Here is a 24,249-nt window from a genome sequence, read left to right as displayed (position 1 = left end):
ATTGATAGATAATATGAGTACATTAATGTACAATACAAGTAACAAGGTACATTATGGCACTATGGGATATCTTGGATTTATGGAACAGGTTGTTTTGTTTTACAGTACTCTACACAAATGATAAAAAATATAAAAGGTACCAAACTGATTATATAGCACTATGGGGTGCATATGATAAAAGGCATAAAAGGTGCCAAGCTGATTATAGCACTATGGGTGCATATGATAAAAATGCACTAAATGTGCAAATTATTAAGGCTGGTCTGCCATTATATTCGTAAAAAGATTTATGTATCTTGCTAAATTGAGTTATGAAAGTAGATGTGAAAGTTATGACTAGTATATAAAAGAAAATGATATGAAAATAAAATGAAACTTCTGAAACATGTATGAATGAAAATGAATATGAAATATTTGTTAAATTTGATGTTGATTTACATGAATTTTGATAAAATCATGAGATAATGATTTTTAGATTTTCAGATTTTCAAAGAGGAAATTGGCTTGAATGGTCTAGTTTGAAATTTTCAATATTTTTATTTATATTTTATCTCATCTTAACTACGTTATTACATCTCTAAGTATTACTTAGCGCGTGATAATTTTCATGCATAGATTTGGATAAAAAATCAAACGTGAAGTGAGGAGTTTTTTGAGCATCTTTTGGAGATCATCTCTATTATCAATATCAATCAAATATCTTTGATGTTTCTTTTGGACTTTTATTGGCGTGTATATTATATCTGTTAGTTTAATTTATTGGTTTTATTTTACTATGGTCTATAATAATAAACTAGAACTATTTCATTTTGGTTGGCTCTAGATTATCCAAATCATATGCATAAACATTATTTTGTGATTTTATTTAATTAATGAAATAATTTTAAAGTGGACAAAGGAATGTTTTAGAATGAACAAAATTTTAGACATTTATGTTCAACAAACGTTTATAAGATTTATGTAACATCTTTAACTTGTATTTTGAAAAGTATATGAATTATGAGTTTTACATTTAATGAGGAAATTAACATTGTTTACTGTCCGTGCACGTAAATAGATAACGTTTGTAACGTTAATCATCTAGATGAGTCAAAAAATAATTTAATCACCTATTTGAAAAAAAGGATATATTTTAGACACTTATTTTAGTATTAAGCCTTAAAACTTTAAACCATGTCATCCAATCTAGCCTCAACATAGTAACAAGCATCCAAAGAGCCAAAAAAAAACATGACGAACCGAAACCTGGAACCGCACTGGATAAAATGGGAAAAACCAGCCGTAAAACCAATGGATCTTGAACACCGATGCAGCCTGCGATCTGAGAACGAGAAGAACTGCAACAGGAGATCTCATTAGGGACGAGAACAGAGATTACTCTAGCAAAATCTTTGGGAGCGAAAATTTTGATCATTGAAACGGATGCTATGACAGCCACTGACGCTCTAAATGGAGAGGTTTCAGAAGATTTGGAACAGAATGAAACGATTAGAGAAGGTATTACGTTAAGGAACAAAGATTGAGTTATCGGGCTCCGCCACAGATGGAGAGATGGAAACCGATGAGTAGATAAACTAACGAAATTGGCTTTCGAAATGGACAATGGATTTCACGAAATGAGAGAACCACCGCCAGCTCTCGTGCCTCTTTTGGAAGCAGATAAGAATGGATCAGAAACCCTAAGACTGTAAGTGTCACTTCGACGCTGCTTTTGCCCTATGTATTAAAAAAAACTTTAAAAATATTATATAACCTTTTTAATTTAGAACTTTAAATTACATGTCCCAGGAAGACACACCTATAACACAAATAAAACCATAAATGATAATCGTATTTCCAAATTTATTTAACAGGTCAACAAATTCTTGATGTTTAGTCATGTTTTGCACATAACCGATTACTTTGTAGGCTAAACGCCTCTTCAACACCGTGAAAGCAAAGCTTCAACTAATTTATTTGAAATTGCCATTGTGTCCGCTACACCAGGGTCCAGGATAACTCCTCGAGCACCAAACTAGTATATACCGATTTGAATTCTTTAGTTGTGTCTATTTCTTATCCTTCCTTAATTTTAAATTAGACTGCCATTTTTTTAAACTCCTACAGATTTCCGAATTTCTCATGTTACAAACATGAGCATATAAAGGCGATAGAAGGAATTAAGGAGTATTAACTGAAAATAGGGATTGCCGTTAAGGAGTATCTAAAATACCACAATAACTTTTTCGCTAATCATTGTGCATTACTCAAAAAAACACTTCAAAAAAAAGTGCATTAGCTTCACTCATTTTCATAATACTAACATACCAAAAACACACACACACACCTGTAGCAATGCAGGGTTGAAGATACCGAGAATTACATAGAGTTTTGTGATATTAACACGTGGGTTGGTTGGTGAAGAAGTTCTAGCTCACACCACACGCTTTGTCGTTTATTGGTAGCCACACGTTTGGTTAACTCAAGACCATTAGCATAGCTTTGGGTTTTACCCTTTATCTTTTCTTTTTTGTCTGAAGTTATTGGAACGATTATTATTTCTAATCAAACTCTTAATCCTTCTTTGAAATCTTCCCGCTAAATCAAAGCCGACGGAAGATTTTCTCTTCCAATTTGGTCAATGGATTGCATTTACAATAACCCAAATGCACTCATAGAGGATCGAGTCAAAGACCGTCTTTCTCGAATGACTCTACAAGAAAAAATGGGCCAAATGACCCAAATTGAGCGAACTGTCGCCACTCCTGCTGCTCTCAAAAGCTTTTCGATCGGTACAATTTCTCTCTTAAGCATTTTTTTCATGCAGTTTGTTGACAATTTTGAAAACTAGAGAACCATGATTTGCCCTTTTCTTTTGGCAGGTAGTATACTGAGTGCTGGTGGAAGTGCGCCGTTCGAGAAAGCAATGTCAGCTGATTGGGCTGATAATAACGTTTATGGTGCCACTATATTTCCTCACAATGTTTATGGTGACAATAACGTTTATGGTGCCACTATATTTCCTCACAATGTTGGCCTTGGAGCTACCAGGTTTGTTTCCTTCTTTGGTCCTCAAGTCTTCTATGATAATTTCAAAGAGTTTCTTTTATCAATGTCAATGCTAATGGAGGAAAGAAACGAAGATGTTGGTATACTTTTTTTTCTCCTAAAACGTTTTCATTAGAGAGAAAAAGAAGCATAAAAAAAAGTTTGGATTGATTTTTTTTTTGTTGAAATTTAGAAGGCCTTATTTTGTTTAGTGTTTTAAGGGTGTGTCACTGATAGATTTTATCACACCATGGGTGAAAGAAAACATTTATATAAAAAATATATCTTAAAAATTTATTAAATATAGTTTTCATCTTTATTTCTATGTTTTCTTTTAGTTATTTTATTTAAAGATTATATAAAATATGGAAAGACCAAAATAAAGATATTTTGGTCATTTTCTAACTGAACTGACACCTTGTTAATAGGTGACATCAATTCAATCACGACTGTTATAAATTAGGCTCAATTTGAACAATTGTTGTTTTCTGATGTATGAACCATGGTTTTCAGAACCGGATCGGTTAGCGAACCGGTCATGCTACCGGTTTATTGATTCAATCGGTCGAACCGGTCCGATCGGTCGGAAGAACCGGACGACGTCATAGTTATTTAAAAAATTAAATAAAAATATCAAAAATATTTAATAAAAAATAATTTTTTATATCATAACATATAGAAGTTAAAAACCATTAAATCAAGTGAAACAAAATGATTCAAATTAACTACAACATAATATTTATGCTAAAACATATTAAATATTAAATATAATTATATAACTATAATTAAAAAATAAATTTGGGGTTAAAAAATCATAACATAATTATATAACTATAATTATATAACTATTCTTTCACTTCAATCAAGCTCGAATTTTAGGCTTCAATCGAGCTTCTAATTTTTTTTTTAGTTCAAGCCTTTTTGAGTTCAAGTTTCAATATTATATTTCGAGTTTGAGTTGAACTTGATAATTTTTAGTTTGTGAGTTTGAGTTGAGTTGAGCTTACTTTTAAAGTTTTCAAGTTCGAGTCGAGCTCAGCAATACTAAACAACGGTTTGATTTAATTTTTTTTTTTAAAACAAAAATCCCGGTTTTTTCCGGTTTTCTGCCGGTCCGGTTCGAACGGTTCAGCGGTTCTGGCCGGTTCACTAATAGCGATTCAACCGGTTTAGATTGAACCGGACTAAACAACGGTTCCCGGTTGAACCGGTTGAACCGGCCGGTCTAGTCCGGTTTTCAAAACAGAGGTTTGAACCAAAAACCCAGCAGAAATTAATATATTTAACTAGAACTATGTACTCTTGTATTTGGACTTCTTTGTTTCCTCATTCAACATTTTACACTAAAAGGTTAATGGGAAAAGATTAGTTGTAATGCAGTAACAATGCCTCTAATTGTTGAAAATGCATGATAGAGATGCAGATTTGGCTCAAAGAATAGGGGTTGCCACTGCTCTTGAAGTTAGGGCAAGCGGCGTTCACTATGCCTTTGCTCACTGTGTGGCTGTAAGTACTGTAAAAGCAATTAGTCAAATGTGCTCTGATATCATGTTAATTTGTATTATAAAGATTTTGAGATATTGGTGAATTCTTATCGTTTTGTTTTATTTCTCCATGTGATATTCATTTCATGTAATCATATATGTCTAATATTCCCAAGTCTAATGTACAGCTTGCAGTGGTCGTCACATTTCTCATGTCCCTATCACACTAACTGGCAGTATCACAATAGCATTTGAATCATAGTTTCATGTGGATATAGGATTCCTACTTATAGTATTATCTGAATATTTGAGTTTGAAACAACATTTTATCCGAGCAATTTGTATTAATGGATTATCACAGGTATGCAAGGATCCCAGATGGGGAAGATGTTACGAGAGTTATAGCGAAGACGTCGACATCGTTAGAAAAATGACTTCCATTATTACATGTTTGTAGGGAAAACCATCAGTGGAATTGTAGTCACTCATTTTCGTCCGGGGTTTATTTAGTATAATAAAATGTAGTTTTTGAAAATATGTTTTAAAAACATATAATATATAGTTTTTAGAAAACGTTTTAAAAAAAACATATAATATATAGTTTTAAAAAAAATCGGTTTTTGAAAATATATAATACGGTTTTGAAAACATATATTATATATTTTTGAAAACACATTTTTGAAAACGTATAATTTATAGTTTTAAAAACGATTTTTGAAAACGTATATGATATAGTTTTAAAAACATATTTGGAAAACATATTTATAGTTTTTTAAAACAATTGTTTTTTTGGAAACATGTATAATATAAAATTTTTGAAAACATATTATTTTCGAAAATATAATATTATATAGTTTTTATTATATATTATATTATATATATATATCATATATTATAATATTATATTTTTATATTTATTATGTATTATTTTTATTATATTATATTAATTTTTTATTTGGTCTAGATTTAGAGAGTCCAACATCGATCCAAAATGAGGCCCAACCGAAGCAGGCCTGATCCAGCCCAACAACCCGAGCCCATCTACCTGACCCAGCAGTGCCTAGGGATGATTTTCGACCACATGAACCACGAATAGCCCAAATAATCACAAAACCATAACAACCCACAGGAATCCTGTCCCTTTTGAGACTCAAAACGGCCGGACTTAAGGCTATAAAAAGCCTCCGGCGAGGCCAAGCAAAAGACAGTAACCACAGGAGAAATACGAGTAGCAGAATACTAAAAAAAATCGAACGACAACCACAACAAAAACAACAAAGCATCACCCAAAAAAATGAGCAACCAAATAAATTAAGCCAAACCATTCGAAATATAAAAACAAAAAGGTTAAAGCTTTGAGCTTTGCTTCATCGTGAGCACGTAGGAATCTCGTCGGAAAAGAAGAATCACCGAAAGCTAAAAAGGCTCGCTGGAAAAGGTAAAAATCTGAGCCTTAAAACTTAGATTTACGCCGATTGAAATCTTTTTGGGACGACCATGCTTCGATTTCGTACTCACGTGATTGGGAGGAACATTTTGGTTAAATTTGGTTTTTTCCGGCCACTAGAGACGATGGCCGGAGCGATGGGAGGTGGTGTCCCACCGGGGAAGTTGGCCGACACTTGGGCAGTTGGGGGATTGGGTTGAGAGGTTTTTGAAGATGGGAGAGTTTTTTTTTTGTGAATTTGGTTACGGGGAAGTTGGCCGACACTTGGGCAGTTGGGGGATTGGGTTGAGAGGTTTTTGAAGATGGGAGAGTTTTTTTTTTGTGAATTTGGTTACAAATAAATTGTTTTTGGGTCTTAAGGGGTATTTATAGTGGTCTTGGTGTAATTATAAAAAATTTAAATTATTTTCGAAGTCCTTGCACTTTTGATGCGTAATTCATTTTGGTCACCTGTTGTAAATTGGCCATGATATTTTGAATTAATTTAATTCAGTCCTTATTTATTTTTTATAATCTTTGCAATTTAACCCCCAACCTTTATTTTTTTCTCCTTGCAGCTTTCAATTAATTCAATTTGACATTTTTTTTCTTTTTTTAATTTAATTCAATTAATTTAAAATTTCTTTTATTTCTTTCTTTCTTTTATTTATTTAATATTTATTTTATGTTATTTTAATTATTTATTTACTTTATTTTAACCCTAATGCTTGTTTTTTATTCCGTTATTTAACATTTTTTTATTCTTTTAGAAATATTTTTAATCGATTAAAGGTAAGTAATTTGAATAGAAATTTTAAATTTTAATTTAGCTTGTAATTTTCGCGATTAGGACAACCAAAAAATTAAACTGGTACCGAAAGGGCAGTACAAGGGTGCTAATCCTTCATTGACTGTAATCAACTCTCGAATCTGATTTATTTATGGTAAAATGCAGATCAGGTAAGATAGAAAACTGAGGTGTTCGGTCAACCTACTTTTAAAAAAGAACTGATCGGTGGCGGCTCCATCATAACGAAATTAAGTCGAAGCCCAATTCTATGCCCACCCGAAGGACGACTACGACAGCTTGGCGACACTGCTGGGGACAGGTAAGTAAGCGAGGCCAAAATTAATTTTTGGTTGTCTTCTTAAGCGAAAATTGTAAGTTTAAATTTTAATTTATCTTTTCGATCCTTATTATTTTCCTTTGATTATTTTTCAAAATAAATAGTTGTACTGATTTTTTTTAAATGATTTCAGCTTTTCAAAAATTCATCTCAAGCTCTATACCTGAGCTCTAAACCCTTTCATAGTGGAGGTGAAAGTGACACCTTTGTGGGAATTTATTCTCCGTATAGGCCTAGTAAGTAACCTTCGGGATTCATATATATTATGTCCTCGTGTGAATTTATTCTTCAAACAAACATGAGGGAATGTATCATCTCGAGTTTAACTTGGTCCATATGAGCTTATAATGGGCTTAGGCCTGAGAGTTAGGCAAGCCCAAGGGGGCACCAGCAAGGAGAACCCGAGTACCTTTTTTTTAGAACCTAAACCGAGATATTGCAAGGAATTAGAGCCCATCCCAAAACTTCATTTCAAAACCTAGGTTGCTTGAGTTATTTTCTGCTTTATTTTCTGTTCAAAGCATGCGAACTAGAAATATATGCGGTTATGATTTATTCAAAAAATTAACATACGAGATAGAGATTATGTATGTTGAAAATATTTTGATATTTCGATATAACAAATTAAGTGTTATTGAATTTTAAGATTTTATAATCATTTTTAAAGTATATTCGATTAAATTATTTGAATATCAAAATATTACTCCAAGTTTTTCAAATGTCAATTTCAATCATTACTTAAGTGTAAAATTGTGTTTTAATCTTAAAATATTTTTGAAACAGATTTTACAAAGTATTTCGAGCCTTAATCGAGCCAAAAATAATTTTTAAATAGAAGGGCTTCGAAAAATAACAGATTGCCCAGTGGGTACCGATACCCCTCCTAGGGTACCGATACCCCTATGCAAGTTTTGGCTTCGAGAAAAACAAAATGCCCTATGAGTACCGATACCCCTAGTCATATAACGGTCGAAATATTTGAATTTTACACTGCAGGTACTGATACCCATACAAGAGGTACTGATACCCTACGCTCCCAGCAGACTTTTTTTCAAGAGTATTTTCACACTACAACGGCTCTAACATAACCCAAATGATTCACAATGGCTAGAATCAATCCAAGGTGTATTTAAACAAGTTTTGAAGCCATTGATCAACAAGAATTCATTGAGAAACAAGAGAGAAAGCATTAAACATCAAGTTTGTGCATTTCAAGCCAATTTTCCTTCAATATTCATTTTACTTTCAAGAACACATTTTGTGCTCATTTGTAATCATCTTTGAGTGTTCTTTTCTTGTTCTAGAATTTGCAAACACATTGCCTTGTGAGGTTTTTCTGTAAGTTTGTGAAATTTGTATTGTTCTCTTTGAGAGAGTGTGTTCTCAAGAATTTGAGGTATAATTCTTGAGGGATTTGTAAGGTTACTCGTTGTCCTCAAAAGAAATACAAATTAGTGAATTTGTGGAAAATGCTTAGTGTGGATAACTAAGGTAGTGGACGTAGAATTTGGTTGAGAAAGTCGAACAACTCTAAATCGCTGTGCAATTATTTTCTATTTTATACAAAATCTTCCACCAAATATTTTTTGCCAATTCACCCCCTCTTGGCTATTTCGTCGATCGATTAACTCAATAATTTGTATCAGAGCCTCACTCATTTGAAGGTTTAATCGTCTCTTGAGTCGATTCGAGAAGAGTTATATCGATATTCAAGTCATCAAGCCTCCACTTCAAACTCCGACTCCGGTCTTGATTCTATGCCCGTCAACAAGCCTCCTTTCTTCAATGGAGCTAATTATTCTTATTGGAAGAATAGAATGAGGTATTTCATTCAAGCAAGTGACATGGGAGAATGAAATATCATAGAAGACGGATATTGTATTTCTTCCACTCATTCAAGATTATAGAGTGAAGCAGAGACAAGAATGTTCCAACTCAACTCAAAGGCTATCCCAAGGCTATCCATATTATATTTTGTGCTCTTGGACTAGATGAATATGGGAGAGTTTCATCTTGTACAACTGCAAAGGAGATATGAGATAAACTACAAGTCACTCATGAAGGCACAGACGAGGTAAAAGAATCTAAAATTAGTCTTCTAACTCATAGCTAAGAAAATTTCAGGATGAAATCAGATGAAGATATCAAAGCTATGACGGATAGGTTTTTCCACAATTGGCAATTGTCTTAAATCATATGGAGATATTATTCCAAACGAAAAGCTTGTGAGGAAGTTAGTTTACTCTCTTCCAAAATCCTGGCAATCAAAGAAGACGACAATCAAAAATTCCTAGGAAATATGCTGATTGGTTTTCAATGAAACAAAATTGTGTTGCATTATTTACCACTGAAGGGGAATACATTTTAGCTGGTAGTTATTGTGCACAAGTTTTATGGATGAAACAACAACTTTTAGATTATGGAATTGAAGTATGTACCATACCTATCAAGTGTGAAAATACTAGTATTATTTGTCTTACTAAAAATCTCATCCAACACTCTAGAACTAAGCACATTGAAATTAGACATCATTTCATTAGAGATCATATCGCTAAAGAAGATGTAGTTCTAGAATTTGTTGTTACTTTGCATTAATTAGCGGATATTTTTACAAAACCTTTAGATAAAGAAAGATTTTGGACACTTAGGAGAGAATTAGGTTTAACTGACCTATCCACATTTAGTGTTTAAAATAATTTTAGCACTTTTAATTATAAATGAAAAATGCTTATAAAAATAACATTTTTTATTGTATTCTTTGCTAATAGTTAGGGAGAGTTTATGATATTTAGAGAAAATTAATTGTATGTTCAAATAATATTTAAGGATAGATTTGATTGATTGAACATAGTTAATTTTCGTAATATCAATACCATTGAGCTAATTAATTTAGCATTTTGAGTGTTTAAATACAGATTTTTAACTTTTTTTATGTGACAGGTATCGATACCCCCTTGTTAGGTATCGATACCCTCCTTTTGAATGGGTACATGAGGGTATCGATACCCCCTTCGGGTTCTGATATTTTAAAACCAAAACCTCATTTTTGCAAAAACCCTTCTCTCTCTAAAACTCTCATGCGTTCACCCTCTCTCTCACCCCTAATCTCTACTTTGCTCAAAATCAACGTTTCAAGTCGGAAACTTTTCAGTTTTCAACTCCTAATCCTACTAGCATCATTAATTTTGTGCAAACAACATCAAAATCCACTCAATTTTCATCTTTCAAGGTAATTTTTCTAAAACTACTATTTTCTTGATTTTGAACATGGAACTAGTTTTAATTAGTTCTAGGTTGAAATAGTGATCGTACATTGCTTAGATTTTGTTTTAAAACAAGAATCTACAACTAATTTCATCAAAAACATAAGATTTGTTCAAATTTTTTTAAATTTTGAAATAAAAAAATTGTTTTGATTTTAAAATCGTTGTTTTTGATTTAATTATGTTGTTTTGAAAACTACATATTGATTTTCAAACATTATTTTCAAACATAGTTTTCAAAATTTGCCCATTAGGATTATTTTAGAGAACCTTGAAATATTGATGACTCATTTGAGTTTTGGGATTGATTATATTGCATATATATGTTTTAAATTACATGTATATATCCTATTCCGATTTCTTAAACCATGTCTCATAAACGTCATAGGTCATCCTGTAGTCGTTCAAACTGACCACCAAACCCACCTCCTATTCAACAAATTCCTAAATCCGATGATCCCAAAATGACAATTCGAAACTCGTGTTTTAACGAACCTGGCCGTAGGGATAATCTTTACCATAGGGTTGTCTATCTCTTCGAGTCGTATAAAATTCAGGAAGAACACATCTCTTCTTTTCGAGCCATGTAAGAAATGAATATTAGATATATTCCTACCTTACAAGCTTGAAAATTTGATAAACTTTTCAACTCGAACCAATTGTTTACCAACAACTTGTTTGAATTTTCTATTCAAATGTTGTTTGTATAAAAAAAAACTAAAACCTAAACAATAGGAATTTGATCCTATCTTCTAGGCCAACTCATTTATATTGACTCGGAATACATATCTAACGCATTTGATTTAGATAATAGCGGATTAGATAATTAAAACAAGTAGTAGGTTCTCCTTACAAGGTCAAGTCGAGTGCGAGTGTGCTAGATCACCACGATCGTTTTCTCCATCTGATGATCTCTTGGTGGTTTATACCATCCGGAGGCAAATACTCCACTTTTAGAGCTTTAGACCTTTGGTGGATACATTGTATCCAGAATAATAAGAAAATAAGCCTACCTCAAATTATCTTTTCCAAACTCGTTGAAACCGTAAACCATGTCCCTAATAAAAAGGTTTATGGAACTCTAGTTTACGGTTGTCTTCTGAGTAACCTGTTTATCAAAGCCCAACTTAGAGTTCGGCTTGATGTAGCCATCCATCTCAAAAACGAAATTAATCTGACATCTTTAAAGAAATCGGGATGGAAAAAAGAAGGTGACCAATGGGTTTGATCCCCTGAGAAAACACATGGAGCTAGTTCTTCACGAGCTCCACGGGCACCGACAGCGGACGATGATCCAGTGCTTTAACAACTTATGTAAGATATCGATGATATTGACGATGAAGCACCCGAGAACAAGCTGGCATAGCAAGAGGATCAAATGCCTCCATATTTTTGATCGTTTTTAGAGTCATTTGATCTAAGGTTTGCATCCATAGAGTCCCATCTAACTGCTATGAGGGCTCACCAACGGGAGATGAATGAACGTTTAGATGTGCTTACACTCGAGATGCGAGTACGTTATCCTCCTCCTCCCGATCCTCCGATAGATGATTAGATTGTTCTTGCTTTGTTTTCTTGGATTTAGGACTTATTGTTAAAACATTTTGAATGTGCTTGGAATGATATGTTTGGATGTTTGAATTTGTTTTGTATGTTGGATGTTTAACTTGAATACTTGGTTTGGTTGAATTTTTAATTTGAACTTAATGTTTATTAATTTTTGCATCATTTACATTATTTAGAATATGATCAATTTACCATTTCACATTGTTTATGAATATTGAATTATGGACTAATGGCTAATCTTCTCTTGACTTTGATCTTAGCAGCTTACGTTATATCTAAATATCAATTGGCTTAAATTTTAAATTCTTGTTTAAAATCTTTTTCTAGAGTCTTTTTGATTTAACAAAAAGGGTGAGAAGTATTATAGTAAGGGGAGGGGAGTAATTTTTCAAAATTGAATTCAAAACTGATTTTTGAAAGAAAATCTTAAAATTACTAAAATGTTTTGTTATATCAAAAAGGAGGAGATTGTTGAAAATATTTTGATGTTTCGATAGAACAAATTAAGTATTATTGAATTTTAAGATTTTATAATCATTTTTAAAGTATATTCGATTAAATTATTCGAATATCAAAATATTACTCCAAGTTTTTCAAATGTCAATTTCAATCCTTACTTAAGTGTAAAATTGTGTTTTAATCTTAAAATATTTTTGAAACAAATTTTGCAAAGTATTTCGAGCCTTAATCGAGCCAAAAATAATTTTTAAATAGAAGGGATTCGGAAAATAACAGATTGCCCAGTGGGTACCGATACCCCTCCTAGGGTACCGATACCCCTATGCAAGTTTTGGCTCTGAGAAAAATAGAATGCCCTATGGGTACCGATACCCCTCATGGGTACTAATACCCCTAGTCATATAACAGTCGAAATATTTGAATTTTACACTGCAGGTACCGATACCCTACGCTCTCAACAGACTTTTTTTTTCAAGAGTGTTTTCACACTACACACCCAAATAATTCACAACGGCTAGAATCAATCCAAGGTGTATTTAAACAAGTTCTGAAGCCATTGATCAACAAGAATTCATTGAGAAACAAGAGAGAAAGCATTAAACATCAAGTTTGTGCATTTCAAGCCAATTTTCCTTCAATATTCATTTTGCTTTCAAGAACACATTTTGTGCTCATTTGTAATCATCTTTGAGTGTTCTTTCTTTGTTCTAGATTTGTGAAAACACATTGTCTTGTGAGGTTTTTCTGTAAGTTTGCAAAATTTGTATTGTTCTCTTTGGGAGAGAGTGTTCTTAAGAATTTGGGGTATAATTCTTGAGGGATTTGTAAGGTTACTCTTTGTCCTCAAATTGTGGAAAATGCTTAGTGTGGATAGCTAAGGTAGTGGACGTAGACTTTGGTTGAGAAAGTCGAACCATTCTAAATCTCTGTGCAATTATTTTCTATTTTCTAAAAAAGCTTCCACCAAAATATTTATTGCCAATTCACCCCCTCTTGGCTATTTCGTCGATTGATTAACTCAACAATGTCCGAGTAGGAATAATAATCATGTGGGGTAGGAATTTTTATTCTCATTAGTATTTTGATTATTATTTTCTTACTAACTTGTTTTCTTTTCATCTTGGTTTTTCTCTTATTTTCATCATTTGTATCATTTCAAGAGGTGTTGATCCGCAAAAAGTGTTCGTTAATCTCAAATAATTTGTATTAATGGAAAAAGGGGTTGTATTGCAAGAGGTGAAAAATGCAGAGGTCCGACTATGGTCAGAAAAGACTCAGAAGGAAAAGGGAGACATTCTACAAAGTAACTATGTGTCAGATCTGGTTGGTTATGATTTTGTCAACCATAAACATAACGATGTTCAAGAGTTGCGGAGCATTTGGGACAGTTGGAAAAATGACAGTAAAAAAAGGTTCTGTCAGCGGTACTGTGATATCACACATTTGCTCAATGTCAAGATAGAGAAGCCCCTAATTCGAGCTTTGGTGCAATTTTGGAATCCGGGGTACATATGCTTTACGTTCAACCAAGAAGACATGGTGCCCACAATTGAGGAGTATACTACTTTACTACATTGTGAAGAAATCAGAATGAACTGGGTCTACACCAAATATATCAAAAGTTAACCTTTCAAGAATGGGTTGGCAAAGGTTGTAGGGGTAGATGAAAAGTGGGTAATTGACTGGATTCAACACAAAGGTAAAGGAGAATGAATTGCTTGGACCCACATCAAGTAATTAATGCGGAATCATCCTGATGAATGAAAGGTGATTAACCTTTTCACACTAGGTATCTACGGCTTGGTTATCTTTCCAAAAACTTTGGGATACATTGAGGCAGTTGTAGTGGAACTGTTCGAATAACTGCCTAAGCGAGTGAACCCTGCGCCAACAATCTTAGCTGAAACTTTTTGTTCACTAAACCATTGCAGAAGGACTGGCGGCGGAAGATTTATAGGGTGCACACAACTTCTTCAGGTGTGGATCCATAGTCACTTTTAGAAGACTGATGAAATTTCTTACCATCGATCCAGCACCATTTACTCCCCTTTGGAGGAATTCCTTACACAAAAGTGGCGAGAAGGCATTCCGAAGGAAAAATGGGTGAAGGTATTCATGCACCTTCAAGATAAGGACAATGTCTGGAGAGCCCCTTGGCTAACCCATAGTGACATCCTTTATCGATGTGGAGACTCAAGAATCATAATGTTACTTGGGTTGTAGGGAGGAGTTGGTTATTCTCCGTTTTTAGCACTTCGGCAGTATGGGGCACGTCAGTTTGTCCCAATTACACATGAGATATTTGGATCAAAGTTTGTATACTCTGAGGACAACTACAAAACGAATGTTAAAGATGTAGTTGAATCATGAAGGAAGATATTTTGTACCTATGTCGTAGTTGCTAAAGACATGCTTACTCTAGATTACAAAGAATGGAGGAAGCTAAGGAAGAATGACACCGTTCCCTCACCAGATCATGAAGATACTCGGGCCATATAAGAGCATCTTAAACCAATTTCCTTATAATTAGATATAGCAAAGATGGAGTTGAAACAAAAACTAAAGGAACTCGAAGTTAAGAGATTCCAATGGAAGTTGAATGCTGACACTCAAAAAGATCGAGCAGACATGTTATAAAATGAACATAAAAAAAGTCTTCTTTGAGTTGGAAGATTTGAGAAAAGGGTATCAAGAGGTAGTTTAGAATAATTTCTACTTAAAAGGTCTTTCGAATACTGGAAAGTCAAAGCTAGCAGCTTGAAAAAGAAGTTTGAGGGACCAGATGAAAGAAAAACACTGAAAAATCAGTTAAAGACTTCCCAAAGACGTTTGTTAGAAAGCCAACACCAGAACAAGAGATTGAAGACCAAGGTAGCTGATCTGGAGAAGTCCCTTCAAAGACAACAAGAATATGATGGAAAAACTATAGCTTAATTGGAGGCCATTGTTGACAAATTCAAGAAGCAGGCAAGTGAGCTTCAGATAGTTCATTTTGACGGAGGAATTCAATGGCATTTTCGTTGAGAGCAGGACAAGAAAATGGTGAAAGCTAGATATATGGTCATTTGAGACTTCTTAGAGCAAGTACAAAAAGTGGCACGCCACTTATACGGTTTGGCGAGAGAAGCCGACGCAGCTTGACAAGGTATTTAGCCATTGACAGATGAAGGAAGAAGACTTGTTAACCTATTATAAGTTGTTCGAGGTCTAGAGGATTTAGTCATAATGCTCATTTGAATTGTTTTGATCTCTTAGAAATAACATTTTTGTCCCAATAAATATTATTTATAATAACAAACATGTTTTTGGATCAGTGCCTCGAAACTTCATACATCATGCATTATTGCATATTTCACATTATTTTTCTTTTTCTTTTCATTGCTTTACATTCATATTAACTAACAGAAAATGTCTCATCAAATAAGGGAACAAATACTAGGTCTACCTTCTCAAGCGTTGGACACACATCATTCTCACAATACCCGTACAAAGAAAAAGCAAATGGAAGTAAAATCGCTCAACTTGAGGAGAATATGTTGAGGTTACAAAGAAGCTTGAAGAAAAAATAAGTCAGAATAATTAAAGCACTTTGGAATAAATCACTAAAAGCCAAGAGTCTTTAGTTGATCAAATCATCGTAAAGTTATATGGCATGAATCAAGCAAGTACACCTTGGGCATGGATATTTGAAGGAGTGACTGTGCCACCTACCCCGCAGGTGGTTATTTCACCAGGAATATTACCATGTTTTTAAGGAAATTCATCTGCCGCGAAAGTACATGCCTCTGTAACCAATCCTTAAAATAATCTAGATAATTTTCATATTCTAGATTTTGATAAGGAAAATAAAGCAAAGATGAAGAAAAAGATCAAGAAGCTAGAAGATCAAATGAAGACAGTTAGAGGATAAGATAATTATTATGGAGTTGACACTGTGGATTAAGTTTAGTCCCAGATTGGATTATTCTTCCTAAGTTTAAAATCCCAAATTTTGAGAAGTTTGATAGTAATAATTGCCCCTCAGCTCACATCACCATGTTATGTCGAAAGATGACAAGATATGTAAGGAATGACCAGCTCTTGATTCACTACTTCCAAGAGAGTCTGACAGGTTCAGTCGTCTGGTGGTACAATCAATTAAACCACTATCAATTAAACCGCTCTCACATCAGGACGTGGAAAGATCTTGACAAGTCATTTTTGGAGCAATACAAGCATGTAAATCACATGAGAGATGGTACAAGGAATTTTTCTTAGGGCATATGGTTGCAATTACATCTAGGAATTTTTCTGATTTGACGATGGCTTGAGAGATGGTGAAAACGACCATTAAGCAAGGAAAGAAAAAAAGAGGTAGGTCAAGTAGAAAACCTCACATGAAGAAGAGAGAATGAGAGATTAACAACATCAACGCTTTCAACACCAGGAAAAAACGTTACGATCTCTAAATTGAAACCAACTGCATATGTATCGTCAGGTACTTCTAGACAAGATTCGAGGGAATCAATGAGAGAAAGAAGAAAGGAACATTTCGATCATATTCCCTTGACATATAAGGAGTTTTATCAATAGCTTTTTGACACACATGTGGTGTCACCATATCCAAAGGAACCTCTAAAGCCCCCATATACCCTAGGTGGTATGATGAAAATGCACACTGTGAATATCATGGCGGTGTCCAGGGCATGCTATTGAAAACTGCCTCGCCTTTAAGAGAATTGTCTGAAGAATGTGCAACATGAACTGGATTCATTTCAACAATTCAGAATCACCCAACGTTACACAGAACCCTCTGTCTAATCACCAAGAGAATGGGGAAAATGTAATCACCAAGGAGAAGGGTAAGAAAGTCAAAACCAAAGTTTCCGAAGTGAAGTCACCTCTGGCTTGGGTATGGAGGCAAATAATAAATGTGGGGTTTCTTGCACTGCATCCTAGCACATCAGATTGCAAAGGTGGCAGTCATTGCTGTTATCACAATGAAGACGGACATGATGTACAAGAATGTGTCAAATTTAGAGCCTTGATCCAGCTAATGATGGACATAAAAGAGCTGGAATTTTACGATGAAAGAAAGGACACTCCCGAAGCAGATCTTTGTGAAATTGGAGATGCATTTGAAAAGTGAATGCCATAATCGAGGAACGAGGTATCTTGGGATGAGACAAGAGAAGATCATCACTATTACTACAGAGTTGTGTTACCTATTGTTATGTATGGCTCATAAAAAGTCTCGTTGTGGGGTTACGAATTATGTGGGTTGGGGGTGTGGGGGCGCAGCCCCCGCGGTACGGTACAGGGTTGATTTTGTAATTATGTACCAGGGTTTTCTATTATAAATAGAGATGTAACCTAGACCTAAAAGATCATTGAATAAAACTTCTAGCGCCGCCTAGGCACCGAGGACGTAAGCACATTGTCGAACCTCGTAAAATTCTCGTGTTCTTTCGTTTTCTTTACCCGTTTTCGTCAACAATTGGTATCAGAGGTCAGGAGCAAAATTTGAAGTCGCGAAATTCGATGGTCAGGGTAACTTCGGATTATGGCAAACGAGGGTGAAGGATCTATTGGCGCAGCAAGGGATCTTGAAGGCTTTGCGACCTACAAAGCCGGCGTCGATGGATGAGGAAGATTGGGAAGAATTGCAGCAGCGAGCGGCAGGAACCATACGATTATGCTTGGCGGACGAGGTCATGTATCACGTCATGCATCTATCGTCTCCAGACGAAATTTGGAGGAAGTTGGAAAGTCAGTTTATGTCCAAATCCTTAACGACAAAACTGTATCTGAAGCAGCGGCTGTATTGGGCTGAAGATGCAGGACGATCACGATTTGGCGCAACACATGAATGTCTTCAATCAAATCGTTTCTGATCTGGCTCGGCTTGATGTGAAAATTGAGGATGAAGACAGAGCGATGATTCTGTTGTGTTCGTTGCCTTCCTCTTACGAACACATGGTGACTACTCTTACATATGAAGCGAGACTGTCCGTCAATTGAGGATATGCGCCTTGCTCATCTTAGTGAACGTGGTATGGCAGAATTACACAAGAGAAACTTGTTGCATGGTGTCAAAAGCTGTAAGCTCGATTTTTGCAAGTATTGTGTTCTTGGTATACAGACTAAAGTCCGTTTCAAGACTGCGAAGCACACAACTCAAGGGATTCTTGATTATGTGCATTCTGATGTATGGGGGCCTTCCACGACATCGTCTTTGGGTGGATCTAGGTACTATGTTACTTTTATTGATGATTTTTCACGGAAAGTTTGGGTGTATTTTTTGAAACAGAAATCTGAAGTTTTTGAGAAGTTCAAGCTGTGGAAAGCTGAGGTAGAAAACCAAACAGGACGAAAAATCAAGTGTTTGCGGTCTGATAATGGTACGGAGTACACAGATTCACAGTTCCTACAATTCTGTAAGGAACATGGGATTCAGAGGCATTTTACAGTGCGCAAGACACCACAACAGAATGGTGTTGCGGAACGAATGATCAGGTCGTTGAATGAAAGAGCCAGATGTTTGCGGTTGAATACGGGGCTTCCCAAACACTTCTGGGCTGAGGCTGTTAACATGGCGTGTTACCTTATCAACAGATCGCCAAGGGCATCGCTGGCTGGGAAAGTTGCAGAAGAGGTATGGACTGGTCATGATGTTAGTTTTGATAACTTACGGATTTTTGGTTGTCCTGCTTATGTGCATGTACCTGCTGATGAGAGATCCAAACTTGATGCAAAATCGAAGGAGTGCATTTTTCTGGGTTACAATAAAGGTGTCAAAGGATTCAAGTTCTGGGATCCAGTTGCGAAGAAAGTTGTGATTAGTAGAGATGTCGTTTTTGATGAACAGTCTATGTTGCAGCAGAAGCAAGACACGACAGTGGTAGATTTCGAACAGTTTCCAGTTGAGAAACCAGAAACTTCTTAACCGACTTCTGGTGGTTCCACTACGGATGATTTGCAGGATTATAGTCTCGCCAGAGACAGGGTGAGACGGACGAATATAAAGCCTCCGAACATATTGGGTTTTGAAGACTTGGTATCTTTTGCACTTACTGTTAGCAGTGATGATCCAGTTACTTTTCATGATGTCGTTACTAGTCAGGAAAACGACAAGTGGATGGCAGCCATGGTTGAGGAGATGGAGTCTTTGAATCACAATCGCACATGGGAGTTAGTTCCCCTTCCTGAGGGTAAGAAGCCGATTGGTTGCAAATGGGTGTATAAGAAGAAACCAGCAAACAGAAAAAGAGGGGGGAGAAGTTCAAGGCTCGTTTGGTAGCGAAGGGTTTTTCACAGCAGAAAGGAGTTGATTATGATGAAATCTTTTCTCCTGTGGTCAGGCACACTTCAATCTGAGCAGTACTTGCATTGGTGGCTAGTTGGGATTTGCATTTAGAGCAGATGGATTAAAACTGCTTTTTTGCATGGTGATTTAGAGGAGCAGATCTACATGCGGCAACCTGAAGGTTTCACTCAACCTGGAAACGAGCATTTAGTTTGTAGATTGAAGAAATCTTTGTACGGGTTAAAACAGTCTCCGAGACAGTGGTATAAACGGTTTGACTCCTATATGATCAAGATTGGCTACAACCGATGTGAGTATGATTGTTGTGTCTATGTTAAGAGCCTTGATGATGGTTCTTTTATTTTTCTATTACTGTATGTTGATGATATGTTGATTGCTGCGAAGAACATGGATGATGTTATCGGTTTGAAAACTTTATTGAGTCAGGAATTTGATGAAAGATTTAGGTGCTGCAAAGAAAATTCTTGGAATGGAAATTTGCAGGGACAGAGACTCAAGGAAACTGCGGCTATCTCAACGGGTTATGTTGAGAAAATGCTAGAAAGGTTTGCGATGAGCAGCGCGAAACCAGTTAGCACTCCATTGGCGAATCACTTTAAGCTCTCATCAGAACAGTGCCCTAAGACAGATAAGGAAGCTGAAAAATATGGCAAAGGTTCCGTATTCTAATGCTGTTGGCTGCTTGATGTATGCGATGGTATGTCGTCCTGATTTAGCTCATGCTGTTAGTCAAGTTTGTAAGTACATGTCTAAACCTGGTAAGCAATTGGGATGCAGTCAAGTGGATCTTTCGGTACTTAAAGGGTACTGTGGGACATGGAATTGTTTTTGGGAGTCAGCGGGATAATCCTTTGGTTGTAGGATATGTGGATTCAGATTATGCAGGTGACTTGGATAATAGAAGATCTACGACAGGGTATGTTTACTCTTGGTGGAGGGCCTATTTGCTGGAAGTCTACTGTTCAATCTGTCGTGGCACTATCTACAACTGAAGCTGAATACATGGCAGCGGCTGAAGCTGCAAAAGAAGCTTTATGGCTTACTGGTTTAGTGAAGGAGTTGGGTGTTCAACAAGGTGGAGTTCAGTTGCTTTGTGATAATCAAAGTGCTATTCACTTGGCTAAGAATCAGGTGTATCGTGCTAGAACTAAACATTGATGTAAGGTTCCACAAGATCAGAGAGTTGGTTGCATCTGGAGAGGTTTTGTTTCAGAAGGTACATACTGATGAGAATGCCGCTGATATGTTCACCAAGCCAGTTACGACAGACAAGTTCAAGCATTGCTTGGACTTGTTGAATGTTTTCGAGTTGTTAAAGAAGCAAGGTAACCCAACCCACATTTAAGTTTCCAAGGGGCAGGATATTCGCCAAGGTGGAGATTTGTTATGTATGGCTCATAAAAAGTCTCGTTGTGGGGTTACGAATTATGTGGGTTGGGGGTGTGGGGGCGCAGCCCCCGCGGTACGGTACAGGGTTGATTTTGTAATTATGTACCAGGGTTTTCTATTATAAATAGAGATGTAACCTAGACCTAAAAGATCATTGAATAAAACTTCTAGCGCCGCCTAGGCACCGAGGACGTAAGCACATTGCCTATGCCGAGATCAAATTCCTTTAAAAAAAAAAAAGGATTCATATCTTTTACCCAAAAAAGAAAAATGTTTTCTCATGTCTACATATAGTATGATCAATAAATAAGAAATTTGATAATTGTTTGGTGGCTAATGATAAAGTTTACCCTTTTGTTTTTTTGTTTAATAATTTTTTTACATTATGTAAATTAAGACATGTTATAAAGTTACTAGAACCATTATTATTGCTAATCAAATTGTTTAACCTTCTTTAAAATCTTCCATTGAATAAGAGCCGACAGAAGATTTACACTTCGAATTTTGTCAATGGATAGCATTTACAAGAACCCAGATGCACTCGTAGAGGATCGAGTCAAAGACCTTCTTTCTCGAAGAACTATACAAGAAAAAATGGGCCAAATGACTCAAATCGAGCGAACTGCTGCCACTCCTGCTGCTCTCAAAAGCTTTTCGATCGATACCATTTCTCTCTTAGGCATTTTTTCATGCAGTTTGTTGATATTTTCTCTTCCCTATGCTTCCTTAAAGTTTATATCACTAGTTCATTAAGCCATACCATTTACTGACAAAATGCATGCGCAGACATGATACATAGATTTTGTACTTTCATATATTTGACAAAAGGATTGCATGAATGAAATGATCATACTTGTTTTGTGTCTTCCAATAACCAACGAGTGAGATGCTTTTTATTACCAAATTCATGTGATGTAAGCATTGGATTGATTTTTTAAATATTATTTTAGGTACGACCATCTTGGATGCCATTAGAGAATCTGTAGGAGATAGAACAGAGGTGATCTATGATCAATATCCCTCAACAAACTTCTTAGCAGGAAAGTACTATTTTGCCATTGTAGTTGTAGGTGAACCACCTTATGCGGAAACTCGGGCGACAATGAAGAGCTTGTAGTCCCTCTCAATGGAAGTGATATAATCAGTTTGGTTGCCGACAAAATCCCCACATTGGCAATGCTGATATCCGGAAGACCCTTGGTTTTAGAACCTCGAGTTTTGGAAAAAGTCGAAGCATTAGTTGATGCTTGGTTTCCTGGAACTGAAGGAAGGGGTATAACAGATTTAGTATTCGGAGATTTCAAATTCAATAGCAGATTACCAATGACGTGGCTTAGAAGCACCAAACAGCTACCGATGAATCCCAGGCATAATTCATATGACCCTTTGTTTCCCCTAGGGTTTGGATTGACATACAATATGGAGAGGAAACATCAAGAGTACACAAGTTCAGGGCATGCTGCTGGTCTTAGATTTATGGATAATCAATGGGATAAACAATTGTTCTATCAGTACGCTTCTTATTTGTTGTTGTACCACTTGTATATTGCCTGTAAATGTTTGTGCTCAAACACATTGTCATTATAAAGCTATGAACTAAAGTCTGGTTCAACATTGCCTTTATAAATGAAACGTGATCCAGCTTTAATCAAGCTTTGGCCTCAAATTTCAAGGCTAGCTTGAGACTAGTACAGCTTGAGCTCGACACAGTTACACCCAACGTAAGCACGTAACTGGGATATCAAACAAGAAATAATATGCAACATTTAAAAGGGTTAACAGAACCATTGATAAACACACATCATCCTGGAAAACTCCAATTCCAAACAAGAAACAAAGAAAACCATGCAAAACCCTCCACAATTTAACCGAGCTTAACAATCTGAACACCATTGCAGAAAACCACTTCACTAAGCACCGTTCCCTTTCTCTTGAAGCTCTGAAATAACTTCATTCCTCATCCTGAGCCCAAGCTTCATTGCTTCCTGCTCAAACTCTTTCTGATAATTAAACGAATCTTTATCAGTCTCAATTATACCTTTGGGGCCAAGCGTCGTCCCAATCATGCCTCCCTTGGCAATGAACTCTTCCATGGCCTCAGCATCACCGGGATAAGGAAACTCTCTGCGCTCATATAAACGGGCTAACTCCCTTTCTTCCTTCGGCCTAGGCTTCAATGTCCACCACCCCAGCGGCGACGTTTCATTGTAGTGCCATGAGACGCCGAAGAGCGTGTACCTGCACAACAATGCTTTCCCAATTAGTTTCCAAAAGTGATGATCTTCTCTGCCTAATCCTATCTTCCTCAAAGTTTTATCCACATCTATCGATTTCAACAACTGGAACCCTGGAATTTTGAGAGAGAAAAGAAACTAGTTTCATTTAGGCATTTCATCAAACGCGTTGAAGTCAACTAATTGAAGGAAAAATAACGCTAACTTGCTCATCATTTGACGATGGAATTTTACCTGTTTTAGCTTCCTGATATTGTTTCCGAACCATTGCTTTAAGAGACGAAAACCCCGCTGATCAAGAAATAATTGGAGTGCGTCGGATGATAACACACAAGAAAGGATGAAAAAGTATTTGTTTTTTGTTGCAATAAAAAATGAATTGAAAAATGTAGGGATAAATTTGAAAATAAATTATTTTGAGATTTATTAAATAATTGTATATAGTATAAGGTGAGGTAAAATAATAGGCTGTCTCTAACGTGAAGATGAGAACATATTCCAGAAAGACCTCCGACGGTTAAAGAGCATTGCTCTACCAACTGAACTGAAAATAATCGTATAGTTAAGAAAATTTATATTATCTTGTTTCGAAAGAAAAATCAATGAACAAAGCTAAAATTAATGTGGCCATCCTTGTAGTTTACTCGATTATTTTCAGGGTTTACTAAAAAGGTTGGCTTTGGGGTCTCCATCAGCCGAAAAAGGTCAAGCAAAGACATGAAATCCGTGAAAATAGCCCATTCTATTCTCAGATCCGTCGGATCGGCTTCTCTTTCGGCGCGCTTTACATTTAATCCAACCACGTGTTCACTGCCTTGTCCGACTCCCAAACAAGCTAGCGAACATGGCTTCCTCCACGCCTTCTCGGAAACAAACAATTTTTTCATTCCAAAATCTAATTATTTGATTTAAAATATCTCATTTCAACCGCATATTATCAGCCCAAAAAATATCTTTACTTCGCCACT

The 24,249-nt window shown here is 35.7% G+C and overlaps 3 protein-coding genes across 4 annotated transcripts; 2 read left to right on the top strand and 1 right to left on the bottom strand.

The window, feature by feature from the left end:
• Nucleotides 1-2,534: 2,534 nt before the first annotated feature.
• LOC120143350 (lysosomal beta glucosidase-like) lies at nt 2,535-4,985 on the top strand. Of its 2 annotated transcripts, XM_039157698.1 has the most exons (5): nt 2,535-2,771; nt 2,862-2,962; nt 3,011-3,031; nt 4,444-4,533; nt 4,873-4,985. In XM_039157698.1, exons 1-5 carry the CDS (start codon nt 2,621-2,623, stop codon nt 4,966-4,968), a joined length of 459 nt encoding a protein of 152 aa, XP_039013629.1. In that variant the 5' UTR covers nt 2,535-2,620; the 3' UTR covers nt 4,969-4,985. The 2 variants fall into 2 exon arrangements, 1 of the variants encoding a protein (XP_039013629.1); XR_005517930.1 differs by lacking the exons at nt 2,535-2,771; nt 2,862-2,962 and having other exon boundaries at nt 2,963-3,030; nt 4,443-4,533.
• A 16,572-nt stretch (nt 4,986-21,557) lies between these two features.
• Nucleotides 21,558-22,659, top strand: LOC120141355 (beta-xylosidase-like). The gene is made up of 2 exons (XM_039156258.1): nt 21,558-21,741; nt 22,120-22,659. Exons 1-2 carry the CDS (start codon nt 21,558-21,560, stop codon nt 22,632-22,634), a joined length of 699 nt encoding a protein of 232 aa, XP_039012189.1. The 3' UTR covers nt 22,635-22,659.
• Nucleotides 22,615-23,588, bottom strand: LOC120143339. The gene is made up of 2 exons (XM_039157689.1): nt 23,516-23,588; nt 22,615-23,394 (listed from the first exon to the last, which is right to left on the bottom strand). The coding sequence occupies exons 1-2, from the start codon at nt 23,547-23,549 to the stop codon at nt 22,958-22,960; spliced, it is 471 nt and encodes a 156-aa protein (XP_039013620.1). The 5' UTR covers nt 23,550-23,588; the 3' UTR covers nt 22,615-22,957.
• Between the last annotated feature and the right edge of the window lie 661 nt (nt 23,589-24,249).

The sequence above is a fragment of the Hibiscus syriacus genome, unplaced genomic scaffold (assembly GCF_006381635.1).
Source record: "Hibiscus syriacus cultivar Baekdansim isolate YM2019G1 unplaced genomic scaffold, ASM638163v2 tig00002237_pilon, whole genome shotgun sequence".
Classification (NCBI taxonomy): domain Eukaryota; kingdom Viridiplantae; phylum Streptophyta; class Magnoliopsida; order Malvales; family Malvaceae; genus Hibiscus; species Hibiscus syriacus.
This window is presented reverse-complemented; position numbering and strand designations above follow the sequence as displayed.